This window comes from Nakaseomyces glabratus, chromosome F, assembly GCF_010111755.1.
Source record: "Nakaseomyces glabratus chromosome F, complete sequence".
Lineage (NCBI taxonomy): Eukaryota > Fungi > Ascomycota > Saccharomycetes > Saccharomycetales > Saccharomycetaceae > Nakaseomyces > Nakaseomyces glabratus.
Window position 1 is genome coordinate 308,682 of NC_088956.1, and position 17,569 is coordinate 326,250.

At 40.0% G+C, this 17,569-nt stretch overlaps 5 protein-coding genes and 1 non-coding gene across 6 annotated transcripts; 4 read left to right on the forward strand and 2 right to left on the reverse strand.

Moving 5' to 3' along the window:
* Positions 1 to 731: 731 nt before the first annotated feature.
* RAD30 (DNA-directed DNA polymerase eta) lies at positions 732 to 2,639 on the forward strand (the record flags this gene model as incomplete). Its single annotated transcript, XM_446099.1, has 1 exon — positions 732 to 2,639. One exon carries the CDS (start codon positions 732 to 734, stop codon positions 2,637 to 2,639), a length of 1,908 nt encoding a protein of 635 aa, XP_446099.1.
* A 170-nt stretch (positions 2,640 to 2,809) lies between these two features.
* tS(AGA)2 lies at positions 2,810 to 2,891 on the forward strand. The gene has a single exon. It is a non-coding gene; the product is annotated as a tRNA-Ser (tRNA).
* A 1,426-nt stretch (positions 2,892 to 4,317) lies between these two features.
* On the forward strand, positions 4,318 to 7,875 carry HKR1 (Hkr1p; the record flags this gene model as incomplete). Its single annotated transcript, XM_446100.1, has 1 exon — positions 4,318 to 7,875. One exon carries the CDS (start codon positions 4,318 to 4,320, stop codon positions 7,873 to 7,875), a length of 3,558 nt encoding a protein of 1,185 aa, XP_446100.1.
* Positions 7,876 to 10,177: 2,302 nt separating this feature from the next.
* On the forward strand, positions 10,178 to 12,964 carry ARO80 (Aro80p; the record flags this gene model as incomplete). Its single annotated transcript, XM_446101.1, has 1 exon — positions 10,178 to 12,964. One exon carries the CDS (start codon positions 10,178 to 10,180, stop codon positions 12,962 to 12,964), a length of 2,787 nt encoding a protein of 928 aa, XP_446101.1.
* Positions 12,965 to 13,300: 336 nt separating this feature from the next.
* Positions 13,301 to 15,535, reverse strand: SIP1 (Sip1p; the record flags this gene model as incomplete). Its single annotated transcript, XM_446102.1, has 1 exon — positions 13,301 to 15,535. One exon carries the CDS (start codon positions 15,533 to 15,535, stop codon positions 13,301 to 13,303), a length of 2,235 nt encoding a protein of 744 aa, XP_446102.1.
* Positions 15,536 to 16,044: 509 nt separating this feature from the next.
* CAD1 (Cad1p) lies at positions 16,045 to 17,505 on the reverse strand (the record flags this gene model as incomplete). Its single annotated transcript, XM_446103.1, has 1 exon — positions 16,045 to 17,505. One exon carries the CDS (start codon positions 17,503 to 17,505, stop codon positions 16,045 to 16,047), a length of 1,461 nt encoding a protein of 486 aa, XP_446103.1.
* Between the last annotated feature and the right edge of the window lie 64 nt (positions 17,506 to 17,569).

A 17,569-nucleotide genomic window follows, 5' to 3' on the forward strand; every position in this document is an offset into this window, starting at 1 on the left:
ATATTGATTCCATTAACTCTTTTTTCCAAAATTGTTTTATTCAGAGGTTAATTTGGATTTTATCTGAATTAGCTGACGATAACATAGTTATAAGGAAAATTGGGGGGATCTAATGGATACTGGGATTGTATACTCTTCCGTACTTTGTTCCAATTTAAAATCAAACTAGACCAAATGCACTTATTGATGATTTACTCACCGGGATAGACTTTTTCTTCTGTGTCTATACTGGTCCATTTTCAACGTCATACAATTTTCTTATAATTCACTTGTTATTATAGTAAAAATATCTTGTCAATAATTTAGCGCTCAAACTGTTACCGCTTTTCTTGTATGTAATAGACTACTGATCTTGTTCGATGAAATAGCTGTAGCATGTAGTAAATGGTGTTCTACTAGTTTTCTAGTCTGTAAAACCACTTAATACTTGGATCTTGTCAATATGGGTAAATGCGTACGACTGCAAGAATTTACGTTTTGTTTGAAATGGTAGTAGCTACACTAAATTAACAATGATCGATTAATCCACATCCACAGAGTGTAATCATCCTAATGAAAACAAGAATAACTACAAAAATGAATATAAACTTTTTGCATGTTAGTCTAACCTGAATTCTGCAGTAGTAAATGTAGATGATCCAAGTCATAAGCATTGTTTCTAATGTATGGCCATTAATCACAATATTGCATAGAACAGTAATTACCAGTTTGATTGACTGTATTTGAGCCAGATGGGCCACTCGAAATTTACATGGAAAGATTTGATTGATCTTAATAATAAGGATAAAGCATACTTGTCAAACTTAGCTTGCTTAGCACACATTGATGTGAATGCCTTCTTTGCTCAGGCAGAGCAAATACGTTGTGGATATTCAAAGGATGATCCAGTGGTATGTGTACAGTGGAAGTCAATAATAGCTATATCATATGCGGCTAGAAAACACAACATTTCAAGAATGCACACTATCCAGGAAGCACTAAAAAAGAGCAGTGATATAATACCCATCCACACCGCTGTCTTCAAGAAGGGCGAGAATTTTTGGCAATACCACGATGGTTACGGCTCTTGGAATGAAGATCCTGCGAAACAATTACCACCGGAAGAATATAAAGTTTCACTTGAACCATATAGAAGGGAGAGTCGGAAAATATTAAAGATCTTCCGGGAATTTTGTGACCATGTTGAGAAAGCCAGTGTTGACGAAGTGTTTCTAGATCTAGGCAGATTGTGCTTCCGTGATTTGATGTTCCCGAATGTGGAAGCTACTGATGACGATGACTATAATATAGTTGCAGAAAATCCACTTCGAGAGTTGTTTGTCAACGGTGACTACAAGTTGGATATGCCGCTACCACCAGTGCCTGAAGCTTTAAAAAAGCTAAGTTACTGTGGTTTGGTATATAATCATGAAGAAGCTCCCGTTATTCAAGACTGGGACGACGTCATCTTTGCATTGGCGTCAAAAAACACACAACTGATTAGGAAAACAATTCAGGATAATCTAGGTTATACCACATCATGTGGTATTGCAAGAAATAAGATTTTGTGTAAGCTCGGTTCCAATTACAAAAAGCCTGACGCCCAGACTGTCATTCGGAACAATGATATACTAGAGTTTTTAGATCAAGGTGGTTTTGAGATAACGTCCTTTTGGACACTTGGTGGTGCTCTAGGGAGGGAGTTAGAAGGGCTGCTAAATTTGCCTGAAAAGGATACCATCAAACACATTCGTGAAACCTGGCCAGCTAACCATAAGCAGTTAAGGGATTATATTGAGACCGAATTGGATGAAGCGGAGAACAAGAAAAAATATCCCGTTGTTGCAGGAAGCAAGCTTGAAGTTTTGTCTGACAAACTCTTCAGCATGGTTCGAGGCACATTTTCTACACCTATCACACCAAAACCCTTGATACAAAGCATGATGTCAAATAAAAATCTTCGAGGGAAGTCATGCAACAGCCTTGTTGATTGTATCAGTTGGTTGGAGGTCTTTAACGGTGAATTGACAGCTCGGATTGTTGACTTAGAGCAGGATTACAATAAGATTGTTGTCCCAAGAACGGTTTCTTTGAATTTAAGATCATATACCGGAGATGTACGACGGAAATCTGGGCCGCTGGTAATTAACAATTCAAAGTATCTAAGTCGAGATCTACTGAAGACATGTGTAAAATTGATGCAAGAGATCCATGACAAGTTTGCGGCCAAAGATCCCAGTAAATTTTACCCACTGATAAATCTAAATGTTATCATATCAAATTTTGATATACTAGACCACCAGAAAACGGTGCTTGATATGTTTGGTAACCAAAAGCAAGTCTTCAATACAAAGACAATATCCCCTAAAATAGAACCCGTCACTGAGGTAGAGGACAAAGATGAAGACGCCAAGAAATTCAGTTGTGAGAAATGTAAGGTACATTTTGATAATTTGAAAGAGTACGATGAACATAAGGACTACCATGCTGCTCTGAAGCTATCAGAAAGTTTGAACGGGGTAGAATCAACTTCCAAGAACCTCTCTATAGGTGAGAAGCGGCTGTTATTTTCAAAGGAGAAGAGAGTAAAGAAGAAACCCATTTCTAAAAACAAAGTTAACAGTAGTGGTAATATATACAACTTCTTTAATAAAAAATAATAGAAAGAGTAAATGGCAATTACGATAGATGTAGCGATCGCTTAGTTGTCTGGTTCGCCCCGCAGTGCTGGCGGTGAAACAGTACTGTGTGACGTGATTACGTACAAATGTATAAAACAAATTCTTACGTTACATTGTCAAGTAACTGAAAACGTTACAGTAATATTCCTGGCAACTTGGCCGAGTGGTTAAGGCGAAAGATTAGAAATCTTTTGGGCTCTGCCCGCGCAGGTTCGAATCCTGCAGTTGTCGTTACTTTTTTTACCACCTTCAGTAATTCACATATTTGTGCTGTTGCCTTAATTTTCCTTTTGTGGCTTATGTTGAGCACTCTTATCATCTAGCACAAACACGGCAATCATAAATTTCCTTGCTTTGCACGATTGATAAGCATTTGCACGGTACATTCTAAGAGATTGGCTATGCTTCAGCTGCCCTACATCCCCCCCCGCCTGCGCCTCCCCTCAGCTTGTGGTCTATCTGGTAAGTCTCTCAGGACTTTTCTGTGTTGTGTACCGTCCCTCTTCTAACTGTTCCAGTCAGCGTAACTATAGTCAGGATGCCATTCTATACAGGGCCGTACGGTAGTCTCTGTGCAGATGGAGTAGTATACCCCCACCCCGTCCGATGGGAAAGAGAAGAGAAGTGAAGGCATCCCGGTTGACTCCCACTAGTGTTTCTCTGCGAATAGGACTTCTGGTCCATCTACTGCGGATTCTCTTGGGGGGGGGAGAAGTATTTTAGTGATTAGCCACTAGATATACAGCAATCCACCCACGTCTCGTCTAAGAGCAAGATTACGACTGCATCTTACGTGGACACTTTCTTTTTTAATTACACAGTGTGAACTGGGCATACATCTGTTTCTAAGCATCTGCTAAGAACATTTCCTAGTTAGGAAACTTCTTTTTTTTATCATTCGACAATACTTCTACCTTCCTTTCAACCTTCACGCTATTTCTCTGGCCATCATAGTCTTTTCTTTCCCAGATTACCACTCTCACTTTCAGCTTCTCTAAGGAACACCCGTACAACGTACTCACAATATAAGGGTTTCCTTCCCCTCCCCCATTCATCACTTTCCCTTTCTGGTAAGGGTTTTTCCTTCAGGCTTGGCCATTTTTCTTTTCTCATTGTACAGACCGCACTAAGACCACAGTACAGAGTACCTATCCGGGACTGCACAAGACAAACAAATTAAGAAGAGTATGGAAGAGTATTTGGTAATTTGTTCTATGCGTCTTTTTTAAATTGGGGACCCTTTAACTGCAACATTGTAGAGAGAGATGGGGGAAGGCCGTTGCTGCGGAATGCTCTATGTTGGATTCCTAAAAATTGGCAGACTGCCCACGGAAAGGGAATATGATAAATTGCAATTGGGTAATATATCGATGCTTGTGTGAGTAATAACTACTGACAAACACTCGTACCGGGGATTATTGTCTTTCAATTAATTTCTTTTTGAGTAATCACTTTACGGCCTACAAGAAGATTGGCATTTCTTAATTTGCTACCACAATGAATAGAAAGAGAAAAAAAAAAAAAATAAAAAAACTTAAGAAAAAAATACTATCGAAAACAAATAAAATTTAAATAAAACCATAAAAGAGTTCTAATCAGACCCCCCCCCCAACTAAACGATAGAACACCAAGCGCTCCACCACCACATACTACAACAATGAGAAAGCTATTGCTTTTGGTACGATCGTTGTTGTTGGTTGCTGTGACTGCAACCACTAGCGCAAACGATACGCCTGTACCGAATCCCATATCGGAAGATATATCGTCTGTGCTATCAGCATCGATCCAGCCTGAGATACCCTCAGCACAACCATCAGTACAATCTGAAATACAATCAATACCCTCAGTACAATCCGAAATACAATCTGTACCCTCAGTACAATCCGAAATACAATCGGTACAACCATCGGAAGTACAGCCGTCACCTGTTGCAAACTCTATAGAATCCAATACAAACACTAATACAAACACTAATACGTATCCTGATGCGGGTTCATCAATACAACCAAACAGTGTTTCTAATTCCATCGTAAGTCAACCATCTGATGACATTAATACGGACGACTTGAATTTCCTAGACGATGGTTCGAGCCAACAAGGTCCATCTTCAATACTATCGATTAATCCATCAGTGCAGCCATCATCTATTGATTACCACTCAAGCTCAAAAATCAATGTAGAATCCTCTTCAAGTGTCATTCCAGTATTTGCGCCATCTGAAGCTAGAGCTCCCGCGAAACCTCCTGCTTTTGAGATCAGTTCCTCCGCTTCTAGTGTTCAAGTTTCTTCACAACAGCAACAACCATCAATCCAACCTTCATCAGTTGAACCAGTGCAATCTAACTCGCCATCCCCATCATCAGTTGTGCCTAGCCCATCTTCTGTTATACCACTTGTACCTCCTGAGGTTCAAGTTTCTCCATCATCTGCCGCACCACTTATACCACCAGAAGTCCAAGTATCACCGTCTTCTGTTTTGCCATCTAGTTCAATAAGTCAATTGGGACCATCAATTTTGGTATCACCACCAGTCTCGTCACCACCAACCTCATCTATACCGTCACAACAAATATCTAGCCAAGAAATTAACTTTTCAGAGTTTTCAGGATCATTTAATGTTCCTAGCTGGCTATTATCTAGTAATGCCCCTTCTTCTTCATTTAGTGAACAACTAAGTCCATCATCCTTGGATTATTCACAGGCAATCCATTCACGAGTAGCTGATAGTTCAACCACTACCCTACCCCTAATAGTACCACCAACAACTACGACTACACCCACACTTGTTTCTGAAAGTTCTACTCTTTCCAATTTCCTGAAGCCTTCTGCCGATAGAGAATTCTCTGTGCACTTTCCCGTACTATCACCTTCTTCAATAGAGAATGAACCACCATCCTCGATTCAATCGGTTGCATCCAGCACTATATTGAGCCAGGCTGCACCTTTATCTCCTGCCCAAGCAGCATCAATCCCATCCTCAATACTTGAACCAACAGGTTCAAGTGTTGCTAGTGAATACATAAGCTCGAACAGCTTGTCACAAATCCCTGTCGAAGCTGTTGATGCCAAACAAGCACCATCTTCCTCTTCACTATCATCAATATTGTCAAACACTGACAACATTGAAGCTATTTCTTCAAATTTGGAACAGGCAACCCCAAGTAGGCCAGTTGATAATAATGCAACACCAACTGCCAATTCGGGAACAGTACTGGATTCTGCATCCCAAATTAATAGTCAATCTATCTCAAGAGATGATGCCTCATATGCTGAAATTGCACAATCAAGCGTGAATGTTCAAAACAGCGCATCCAATTTTGCCAATTCAGTGCCAAGTGCTGATTCTTCCAACACTATCCCACAACCTGAAGATAATACCCCCACAACTTCTACGGTTTCAGAGTTTACTGCTTCCAATGTCGATGTGTCTAGCGTACACATAGCTTCAAAAGATGCTGACTCTAGCCCAAACTCTGTATCTAATCACGATGCTTTAAATAGTGTTGCTCCTTCAGTAGATGTGGATATCGTTAGCTCCAATTCCATTCCTACACAAGTTTTGACCGAGCCATCTTCAGCAGTACCTCCTAATGTAGGTTTCGATATTAGTAGCGACATAAACATACCATCAGAAAATATTGAAAGTGACTCCAATTTAGTCGTGACTTCTACTTCAAGACCATCACAGGGTACATTTCAAAATAACCCAACTAATTCAAGAACCATAACAAATCAAATACCTTCCAGTGCTTCTCCTCCACCAGCAACACCAACTGGACCCAAGACATTGTCCAGCGATGAAAATTGGCTACCTAGTGGAATTATATTTCAAAGTGATTTTGCAACTACAGTTTCATCTTCCTTCAATCCGACTGCTACAAAGAGTTTGCCCCAGTTTATCGCTCCTCCTAAGATGACCGTGAAATCTCCGAATACAACATTGGTAACAATAGGACTAAAACAAGGCCTGAACTATCAATTTTTGATTGATAACCCTTTATCATCAGCACAAATATTCAATTTTCTTCCCAGTGTTTTGACGTATCCATTTTCCTCTTATGCACCTAATGATTTCCCCATCAATTCTTTAATAGATGATAATGCGTTGGCTTTCTTAGATTCTAATTTATTCAATGCTTCCACAATTAGTGTACACGGTATTGTTCCTTTACTTATCCCTGGCCATGAATTCTTTGTATCGGTCGTGGAGGTTTATTTTCCCAACGATCTATTAGATTCTCTAAGTGCGTTGATAAAAGATAGAAATTCGTCATTGTATTCTAATCCAAATGATTCGCTTAGTGCACTAGCCAGATTGATTGATCCTTCCATACCATTGACAGGTCTGATTTCTGGATCGAGTATTGAATCTACATCGAACTCTGATGCAGACTACAATAGTGACCAATCAGGCAACACGAGACAGAGTAGGAAAGGAAAAGGCTTACCCAGCAATTTATCCATCGTTGGTAGTCTTGACAATTATGATAAGAATCCAGAGAAAGAAGAACATAAAAATCGTGTTATTTCAATAGTATTACCAACAGTTCTTCCTTTAGGTTTGCTTTTTATATGGTGTTTGTTCTTCATTCTGATGTCAAGAACGCAAAGAAGAAGAAAAGGAAATGCAACTATTGAGAAATCGAACATCAAGGTTGACAATACTAGTGGATATCATGACAATGGTAGAAGCAATTACAAGGATAATGTGTACGATGGCATCTTGGACGAAAAGCACTACTCAAGTTCCGAAGGGGTTTCCAATGGAAGTACGATGGCAGGCCTTGCGTATGCCTTCAACAATTTTGTCGGGGGACCGAATATGTACTCGAGTTACGATACTGGTGCCTTAGCAGATAGTACATTGTACAGCTCAAGTAATCAGCTCCAGATCCCGAGGGAGAATTCCAGTCCTTGGCCCGCACAATATATCACTGCACCAAGTAGGAAATCTCAACACTCAACTGAGGAGGTTTCCCCTATAACTTTGGTTCCCAGAATCGACAGTGATGTTTACAACCTGCAAAAACAAGAAATGATGGCAGAAAGCGTTTCCGGTACGTTTTCTCTTGGAAGTGACATATTCATCGATGATGATGAAGATGAAAATGTAAAAGATTTACAAATCGAAGATGTGGATGAATTTGATGAGGAGTTGTACAAACGACTTTCAAAATTCACAGATTATCGAGATGTAAATAATATAAGTCTTTGAATGAACAATTCAACTAAAAATCTTATTACTCGCTTCCTCTCAAATAACTGTTTAATTTTTAAATATATCAAGTTAATATTCAAAAAAATTATTCTATTAGCATTCTACAAGTTCAAAAGTTATCTCTACACCTAGAAATAAATCAATTTAAACTTTCTCAATACACGTGTTAAGGGCATTTGACATATAAAAATGGTTCGAGCTAATAGTGATCACCGAGCAAAGTTCAATGGTCGGCAAATGAGGGTGAAGTGTTGCCGTTCAGCATTAATAATATCTTATAAAATTTTGTAAACAATAGAACTGATTTGTAAACGATAACGTTTGTTTACTAAACAGAAGGCCTTTTATTTTCAGTTTCAGTTTGGGCAAAGCGGGTTCTATTTTTAAATTTACTATTTTCCTTGATGCAATGGATAGCAATGCAGCAGATTCCATTTTGTTGATATTCTCAGAACATATAACAAGAGTCTCGATATTTACATAATCCTAATTCTCTATGAAGAGAACCATGCCGCGCACAGTTTCACTCGGGATGTACATAAACATAAATACATAAGCAAGTGCTTCATTATTATTTTTTTTTTGCCGTTTAGTGAAGGCCAAAATACGTTGAAATACAGCCAAAGGGTCCCTTTTCAAGTCTAATTAGAACAAAAAAAGAAATTTGAGAATAGGAGTACTAGTTAGCAACACGTTTCAATGCTCATAATCTGTTCTTGGATGAGCTTCTTTTGGTCCTTGAGTATGCGGGTTAGGTTCATTCTAATCCAAGAGAGCCCTAACAGAAGTGGTTTCGGGATTCCAATAAGTTGAATTCTTCAACATGAGACTTGAATTAACATTTGACCGCACCTAAGCTGAGCCAAAGAAACCCACGCACAGACGGAATAATTTTTTGATACTTTTTTTTTATATTCCCGCTACTGGTTCAGTATAGCTTCTTTCTTCCAATTAAACCTATTTTTTTCAAATATTGTGGGGCATTTTCTGTGCCCCGCAATTCTTACACCTTCTATTAAAAATATATTCTAACCTATAGCAAGGAAACCCCGACATATTGATTTCTACACTATTTTCTGTGCGCTGGCATTCTCCCCCTCCCTCTAATACAGTCGAACAACTGATAAAAGCCAAGATCGACACATTTTTATTTTGTGTCTTACATTGTCTACGGGAACTTCTGTGTGTCCTGTTGGCTTTTCGATGGCAACCTTCCTCCATTTCATTGCGAGGATGTAAGAAACTGATAATGAAAAGTAACTCCATAGTCAAACAGCCGTACGATGCATCAAAATAAGGAGGAAGAAAAAAAAAGAAATGTCATCTACTGTTGACGTAAGTACTCTGCAGTGAAACCCCAGTACAATTTTAGTGATAACATGGATAGCAAAGGATTTTCCGAATATCAGTTACCGCTCTGCTGACTTATATAGTAATTATTGAGTGAGTGAACACAGGGTTTTTCCGGTAAAAGGAGACACAGAAACAGAGCAGCCAAGTGTGGCGAAGTTTAACTCCTTCCAATACCAATGAAAAATTCTTCTAGAAGCATCAAATGCACTTGCAACTTAGCTTCCATGACAATGCTTCTCTTGCAAATGCTACAAGTGCTGGGACCAGCGATGAGCGTGAAGTCAGATTGCATGGGACTGCTTGACACCTTTTATTTTCAGTTGATTCTGACCCCACAAGATAAGTTAATATTAAGAAGAGCCCTTGCAACAACGATACCTCCACAAAGGATGTAAGTCTCTCCTTCTTTTCTTTTCTTGTCAAGAACCAGTATACTATGAAAACTGGAGAAAACTGGTGAAAAACTGGCAAAGAGCAATTACCAACATATAGTCATGAATCCAATTTCTTTTAGTATTATTAAATTAAAAAGAGGACAAAATATATATATATAAAGACCACTATACGCCATCACTTCTCAATCAAAAATTTCCTGTGTGGCTTTAATTTGATATTTTGACATTTTTGGTTTGTTAAATTGATCTGTACTGAAAACCCCGGAGAACCTAAGAAAAACAGAAAATTACAAAATCACAAAACAGCATTAACAATAGGATAACGTAATAAATTAGGTTTATATAAAGAAGTCAACTATAAAAAGCTTATCCCCATTGTTAGCGTAAAGGCCACTACTGTTAAACTAGATTTGAAAATAGAGGAAAAGTGCCACCGCTGTTCTCCTGCCTATTTCATTTGCACTATTTCCCGTTGATATTCATATTCCTTGTCAATATTCTTTCCCCGAGCTTTCCTGCTCTTCGCTCCGTTTTGAAGTGGATTTCGAATCATGGATAACAAGATAGTTAAACCTGTTCCGAAGAAGAAATCAAGAAGCACCACACCTGTGGGTGGCTCTTCATCCTCACAAGGCCAAAAACACAAGAATACATTTGGTGCATGTTTGCGGTGTAAGTACAAGAAGATAAAATGTGATCTGGGACCAGCTGATAGACCCGTGTCACCTCCTTGTGCAGCATGCAGAAGAAGCAGATCACATTGTTTTTTCAATGCTCCGAAGGTGAAGATAGGGAAATTAGGCAACATCCTAGATTCACAGGGGTTGCAAAGCTCACAATCCACCAGTCCCACATCTGCCTCAATGCTAAATGCAATTACACAGTCATTACAAAACCATAGAGCCATGAATGGTAATCAAAATATGCATTTAAACAATTTGAGCAATCTGGTTGGTCTGAAAAATCAAAACTTAGAGGGAGTTTCCCTAAATTCTCCAAATACAGCATTGATAGAGGCTTGCGATAGAGTTAAATCAGATACTGCTTGGAAACTAGAATTAACATCAATGCAGAGTGCTTTGGAGTTTCTTGCTAAAGCAACCAAACTTAGAAACGACTACAAGAATAACGAACCTTTCGGCTCTACAAGATCTGATGCTGCGAGTACGACGTCAGAGACAAGAGACCTAAGCGAGAAGGATAACGGTAACGAATCTGACTCAACAACTAACTCGACCTCAAAGGATACCTCAACTAGGAGTTCATATCCCAGTATCGAGGCAATCAAACCCGAGGTGCCGACACCGTCTAACCATAACTATGATCTTTTGGGTGACGGTAAACTGGTTACTATGGATGAGGCTAGAATGTTGGTAAATATTTTTTTCAATTTCATGCATCCCTTTTACCCTTACATACCACTGCATTTACAGGACTTTGACGAATTATTCAAATATCCACTACTATTACATTGCATACTGGCTATTTCAGCCAGATATAATCCGTTTGATAAGGTTGGATTCGACAACGGTATTGAAGGCAATAGAAACGTCATAATTCATAATAAATTATGGACACATTGCCAACAACTTTTATCACAAACTGTCTGGTCCCAGGCAAGCACGAGATCAATTGGTACCACCTTGGCTTTCCTTTTGTTTACAGAATGGAACCCAAGAGCAATCCACTGGGAGGTATCAGATACTGCTCATTATTTATCTGATAATAACGTTTCTTCTTCCAAAGAGGACCCTGATGGTCTGGGAGGTATTGCGACCGTGAAGAGAAGTGACAGGATGGCATGGATGTTTACTGGTACTGCAATAAGATTGGCCCAAGAAATGGACATATTAGAAAACAACGCAAAAATTTATACAGCAGCGAACATTGCTGAAATATGCTATGCTTCCAACATGAATCTCAAACCAACATTAGGTGAGTCATTAGTATCCATTGATGGTGGGATGAAGGAGTTTGAAATAGATAATCCCAAGTCACAAGACGATATAGAAAATGAAGATCTACTAAAATTTGTGCAACTTGTTGCCCAGAATAAAGAGTCAACAAAAAAGTGGGCAATCCATAAAGCTTATTCTGATAAACTCAAGGAAGAAAACCCTGACCTTATAATTGATCTTGAAACCGAATTCCTAAACGACGAATATAGTATAAATTACCTCGATGAGAACAGTTCCTTCTTGAAGAACCCGATTCCGTACACTACTTATCAGAAAGCCCAACTTGAATTATTGCGAATTGTCACAATCACATATCAGACAATATACTATGAAAAAATGAAAAAAAGAGTTTCAAGTGTAGATCAAAAGAAGAATTTAATGATATTGGATGTTCTTTCTCCAATCTTGAACGCATGGTATCTGAACTACTACAAACTAATGAAACCAGTAAGCGATGAAAAGCCAGTGATAATATCCTTAGATGATTTGAGTAAATTCAAAAGAACTGCCAATATAAGAGGTGAAAGCTTTATTAGTGATTACTATTATTGCCAGTTGTACACATTTTCTTTAGCTCTTCAAGTTGAAGTGAAAGAATCCAAATTGACCCTGAATGAAATGATAAAGAGTGCAAGATTTGTCGAACAAGCTTATCGAGCCGCGAAAGAGATACTAAAGTCTGCAATAAGGGTACACAAAGTTGATATGCTGAAATATATGCCAGTAAGGTGGGTAATGCGAATAGTTAGATCTGCATCATTCATTGTAAAATGCTACATTACATTATGTGATCATAGCATGGCAACCAACTCGGAAGCAAAGTCAATTTTGAAACTAAGTGGTATATTAGTTGATGACACTGTTCATATGATTAGACAAGCTGCAGTCATTCTCAAAGAATCAACTCCTGATGAGTTGCATTTAGCTAGTAAATTTTCTACAATATTGATGTTCTTATGTAAGGAAATCGATGAAAGAAAGAGGGACAATGAAAATCTCATGACAGGGAATGGCTTAAATAATGATCCCAGCCTTGAATCACAGACCACTCACAAAGAGTCTTTAGAGGCCAGTAACCATGACACAATTTCAAGTGACGCCCAAGAACCTCCCAGTGAAAACGATAGCTCTCATGATACTACGACACAAGGCACAGCTAATTCCACACGTAAAGTTGGACCCAATTCGATAGATGAGATAGGTCAGTTTACTGCTTATCTTCCCGAGGATGTGATCGACTGGTTTTCAGCTAGCAATAACATTGGACTGGATTTTGTTGAGCCATGGACAGAATTAATTGAACAAAAGTATATTCAAAATAAAGACGGATTCCAGGATTTCGATCAATTATTCGATGAATTTGCAATTAGACCTAGTTAGTACGGATCCTACATAGAAAGTATAACAGTATATAGGATAGGATCATCTGTATACAATTCAATATATTCTTAAGCTAAGATAGTTGACTGAAATCAGTTGGAAATATTAAGAAAAAACAGAAACAAACATTTGGATATACTTAAATATTAAATAAATGCGTAAATTAACATCCTGCTGATCAAAATTATATGTGTGAAGTTTGCAAAATATGAGTTTATCATAAAGTATAAATAGATAGGTAAGCATATGCAAGTAATTATTGACTATATAATTTATTTTATAATTATAATTCAAATGAAGAATAAAAAATGAATGTAAGTCAGTAGTCATATCTTTTTATTCTTTACTCTCTAGCTGATCATTCCCACAAGGAGCGTATATAACTTGTGTTATAAACTTACCAGCATATCTAGTAGTACATGCTACACTAACAATACCATCTCTGATACTGCTCGTTAGTAAGTGCTTCAAATTCACATGAGGTATGATATGATTGATGCTAGAGTCCTGAGTTGATGGGCCTGCCACTTGATGGAATTCATGAAATATTTTGTTCAGATAAGTAGAGTTTAGATATACCGGTAAATCTGGAACCTGGTATTTCTTCAAGAATAGATTCTCAGCTTCTTCAGCATCCATTTTCCCCCCCTTCTGCAAATCACCAAATAGAGCATCCTGATTACAATCCACAACTCTATTAGTAAAGCTAGGGCGATCATAAAATGCTCGTGGGTTATTTTCGGTACCATTATCATCATCCACATCTTCCATGTCACAGGATATTCTGAAAAGGGCTGGAATATTGTTTGAATATTCATAAACCTTGGGTTTTATAGGAGGAAAGAACTCCAAATCGTTATCACGAGTATTCGCATTATTAATTGGACTAACCGCACTGACCATGGAGTTAGTTCTACTAACACCAGTATAGTCGGAAAATTGGGTTATAGACTTTTCAAAGCTCTTTGCTGAATAATATGAAGAGTTGCGCGACGCTTGTGCCTTGCTGGGAGCAGGTGCCTGTAGATTTAGAGCCACGGGATTATTGTTTCTCATACTTGTGGTACTATTGTCCGAACTGCCCTGAAAACCATTGTTTTCCATACCTTCTAATGTTGTATCCACAGAACTTGTATAATCACTTTGAATCTCGGATTCATCTCTATACGGTTCAATTCGATCATAACCCCTCAAGACCTCAAACCAGTTCATAATGTTTCCCTGATCATCAGTAGCTGTTGGTAAGAAATCAGAATGCACCAGGTTACCGTTAACCAAGAATTGCAGTCGGTAAATACCCTGAGGTAAATATAAATCAGGAACATACCATTCATTATTGTGTGAGTCATAACTTAAAGGAATCTTATTGAATTGAGAATTATCAGTAGCTAGTAGCTTACCCTCTGCGAAGAGTTTGTCATCATTTTTCAAGGAAGCGCATATTTCATTACTAACAAGATAAACTTTAAGTTCCTTATTATTGGATTGATTTTGAGAATCCCTCCATTTCAGTATTACGTTTGTACGATCAGGGGAAGGGCTTTCACTATGTACATGGGCGCTATTATTAGGAGTTCTTTGACCTGATGTAGGAGGCTCATTTGGTCTAATTGGTTCTAATGGTTGTAAGTTTAAATTTGGATTGGATAGTATCTTTCGTTTCACTCCAGAAAATGGTTTCAGCTTCTTGTAAGCAGCATTAGTAATAGTATGACTGTATTTATTCTCATCTTCCTTTTGTTTCGTAATCTGTTGGTTCAGCAAAGTACGATCCCCATATAATCTCATCATCATTGCAGCAGTGGCAGACGTTGGCTCCGCAGTTTCAGGTGGGTTTTTCATTATTTCAGTATGGTTACTGTTCTTCGAAGTATTGGTATCGACCTTCTTATTTAGTTCCACAGTAGAAGATTGCATGGTGTCCGCCCTTTTCCTCTTCATATCACGTTTGAGAGCTTGTTCCAACAACTCCTGATTCAGCACAACGTCTGTGCCTTGCAACATGCCTCCATCAGGGTCGCCAACAGGAACACCCGACGGTTCATAGTTGTACAGGTACGGCTTAGAGTTCACCAGCCTATTACTAGAACGTCTCCCATCTTCAGAGCGCGGAATATCAATTGAGGCTGTTCGTGTCACAACTGGCGACGGACTAGCATCCACAAATATTTCATCCCTGGACGACGAAATGGAACTCCGCTGAGAGTCCATCACATTATTTATTGTCCGGAAAGGCAGGTTCTTACGCTTCGCCGCCGCTGCCTCAGCAACTTCCTTCAAAGACATCTTCAAAGCAACTATGCTGGGCCTGTGCTCACTCATCGCCCTGCTATGCTGCGCATTTATATCATCCGAATCACCCTGAGGAGACTCGTCCCCGTGCGTAACCTCCCGTTTGATCGTCTGCACAGTAGCATTAGAAGGCCCGGGACTTGATATGTGCAACGCAGACCCATCGCCCATCGACGACGTCAGCGACAGCCCAGCCATATTCACATCAATGCTCTCGTCTGCCTCGGGCTCAGACGCCTCCTTCGTCACCGAGTAATCCTCCTTGAACAAAGAATGCATCGTTCCCACACACTCTCTCCTCTGTCGTCCTGCTTGTACCACCTTATGGATTACTAAATACAACTCCTTTTATTAATTGAACCCCTCCATTGTTGGCTATTGCCTGCATTGTTCGAAAGTTTTTCACTTTTTTGCAAAACTTCCATTTTTCTCGCCTCCTGCGGTAGTCATCTTGGCAAAGAAAGCAAAGATCAAGAAAAGACCGTTCATCCCACAGAAATCACCGTAGGCGGTCCTATATTCTCTGCTTCGATGGTTCCTCACTTCCATTATCGACAAGAAAAAATGGAAGAGTCACATGATATGCAATACTGTTATAGACTCTCCTCTGGCACTGTGCCCGATATACATGCTTATGTATCCGTTTTTGCCTTTATATGTGTATTTGCACCATGTGTGGTATCGCCGTGGCTAATTGCGAAAACGTTTTAGTGAATGTGAATTGATTTATGTATGTACTATATACGCCGCTATGCATTATTGAAAAGGGAGAGCTTCCCGTGCAGAGCCTATGAAGAGATATGCTTTGCGAGGGTGCGTTGCAGGTCTCCCGCTTTGATCACGACGTGCCGCTTTGGTACTATGTCCGTGCCGTCGCCATCGTCAGATATTTTGGCTTTGTTCATCAGCTCAGCACACAAGTTCTCGAAATCGAGCGAGTCGTATCCGATACTGGGCCCCACAGTACCGCAGATATCCTCGCACCGCAGTACCGGCTTGCCTTCGCTGCTCCTTGCGTCCCTCTCATGTCGTGTGCGCTTCAAGAGCTGTAGCACTGTGCTCAAGGGCTCTCTGTATATTATATGTTGCGTCAGAAGCTCACACCGTAGCTCCACATCGTCCAGGTTCATGTCTGCTATCTTCTTGCCCACGGGGGTTGCCTTAGCCTCGTTCTCCAATTGACGTGTAGGACAGCTGTTAGCTTTGTTCTGGCAACTACATGTGAAATCCCCGAGGATATCCTCCGAGTTGTCATCGAGCATGGGTATCGGCGAGTTTATCACCGTATCTAGGATGCCACCGTTGTTCATTGCAGAGCTCTCTCTCCTCATCACCATGTTCTCCCTGGAGTACTTGATGTCCTCCCCAGGGAATGCTAATTGCGGTTCTATCCGTGTCGTCGTGTCGTTAATGTCGTTTATGTCGCTTATGTCCGTGGCTATCGCAGGCAAACCGAACGTGCTGTTGCTGTTGGAGATAGCAAAATTGAAGGACTCTAGCCCAGCTTGCTTAGCGACCATATCGTTCTCTCCCCAGTTGTTCGTTATTACAGGGGAATTGCCAAAGCTGATGTTATCAAATGGGTAGAAAGATTGGTCGTTCATTAAGTTTGACAGCTTGGAATCCTGGTCAAATATCGAGTCCATCCACGATCCAGTAGACTCCAGCCTGTTGGCCGCTGTTCTTTGTAGATCGTTAATCACTGAGGGGGAAGTGTCAAACGATGTGTTCGTAGTGGTGGGTGTGTGCGACAAAACTCCTCTTTCCTCCGAAGTAACCGACACAGAAGATGTATTGGACTCCAGCTTAACATGAGGAGAGCTCTTCTTACTGGAAGTTTTATCCGCTTGCTTATCGGAACCCGCTGTGGTGATGTTCGTAGGGCTGTTCATGAAGTTAGTCGCGCTCGGCTGCTCGGGCACAACTTCAACGCTTTTCAAGTCATCGGCCTTGATCTCCTTCAACCTCTTGAGAATCCCTTGGTCCTTCTCGTTAGCAGGCCTGTACTTGGTCACCTCCGTAAGCAACTCACTCAGACACTCCTTCAAGTACTCCGTCTCACTATTCTTCTTGCTGTTCATTCCTTTCAAAACCACTATAGTCTCCTCTAAAGCCCGCAGTTTCGCCTCCTTCCGCTCCCGAAACGCCCGCTGCGCAGCCCGGTTCTGCGCCGTACGCTTATTCTTGGCCTCAGTGTCAATAATCTTCCGCCCAGCCTTCTTCTTCCCTTCCTTGCTAACCTTCGACATCCTTTTCCCAGTCCTCTCCAGTACCACTGACACGCTTATCCCACAATTCAGAGTACCTAGCACA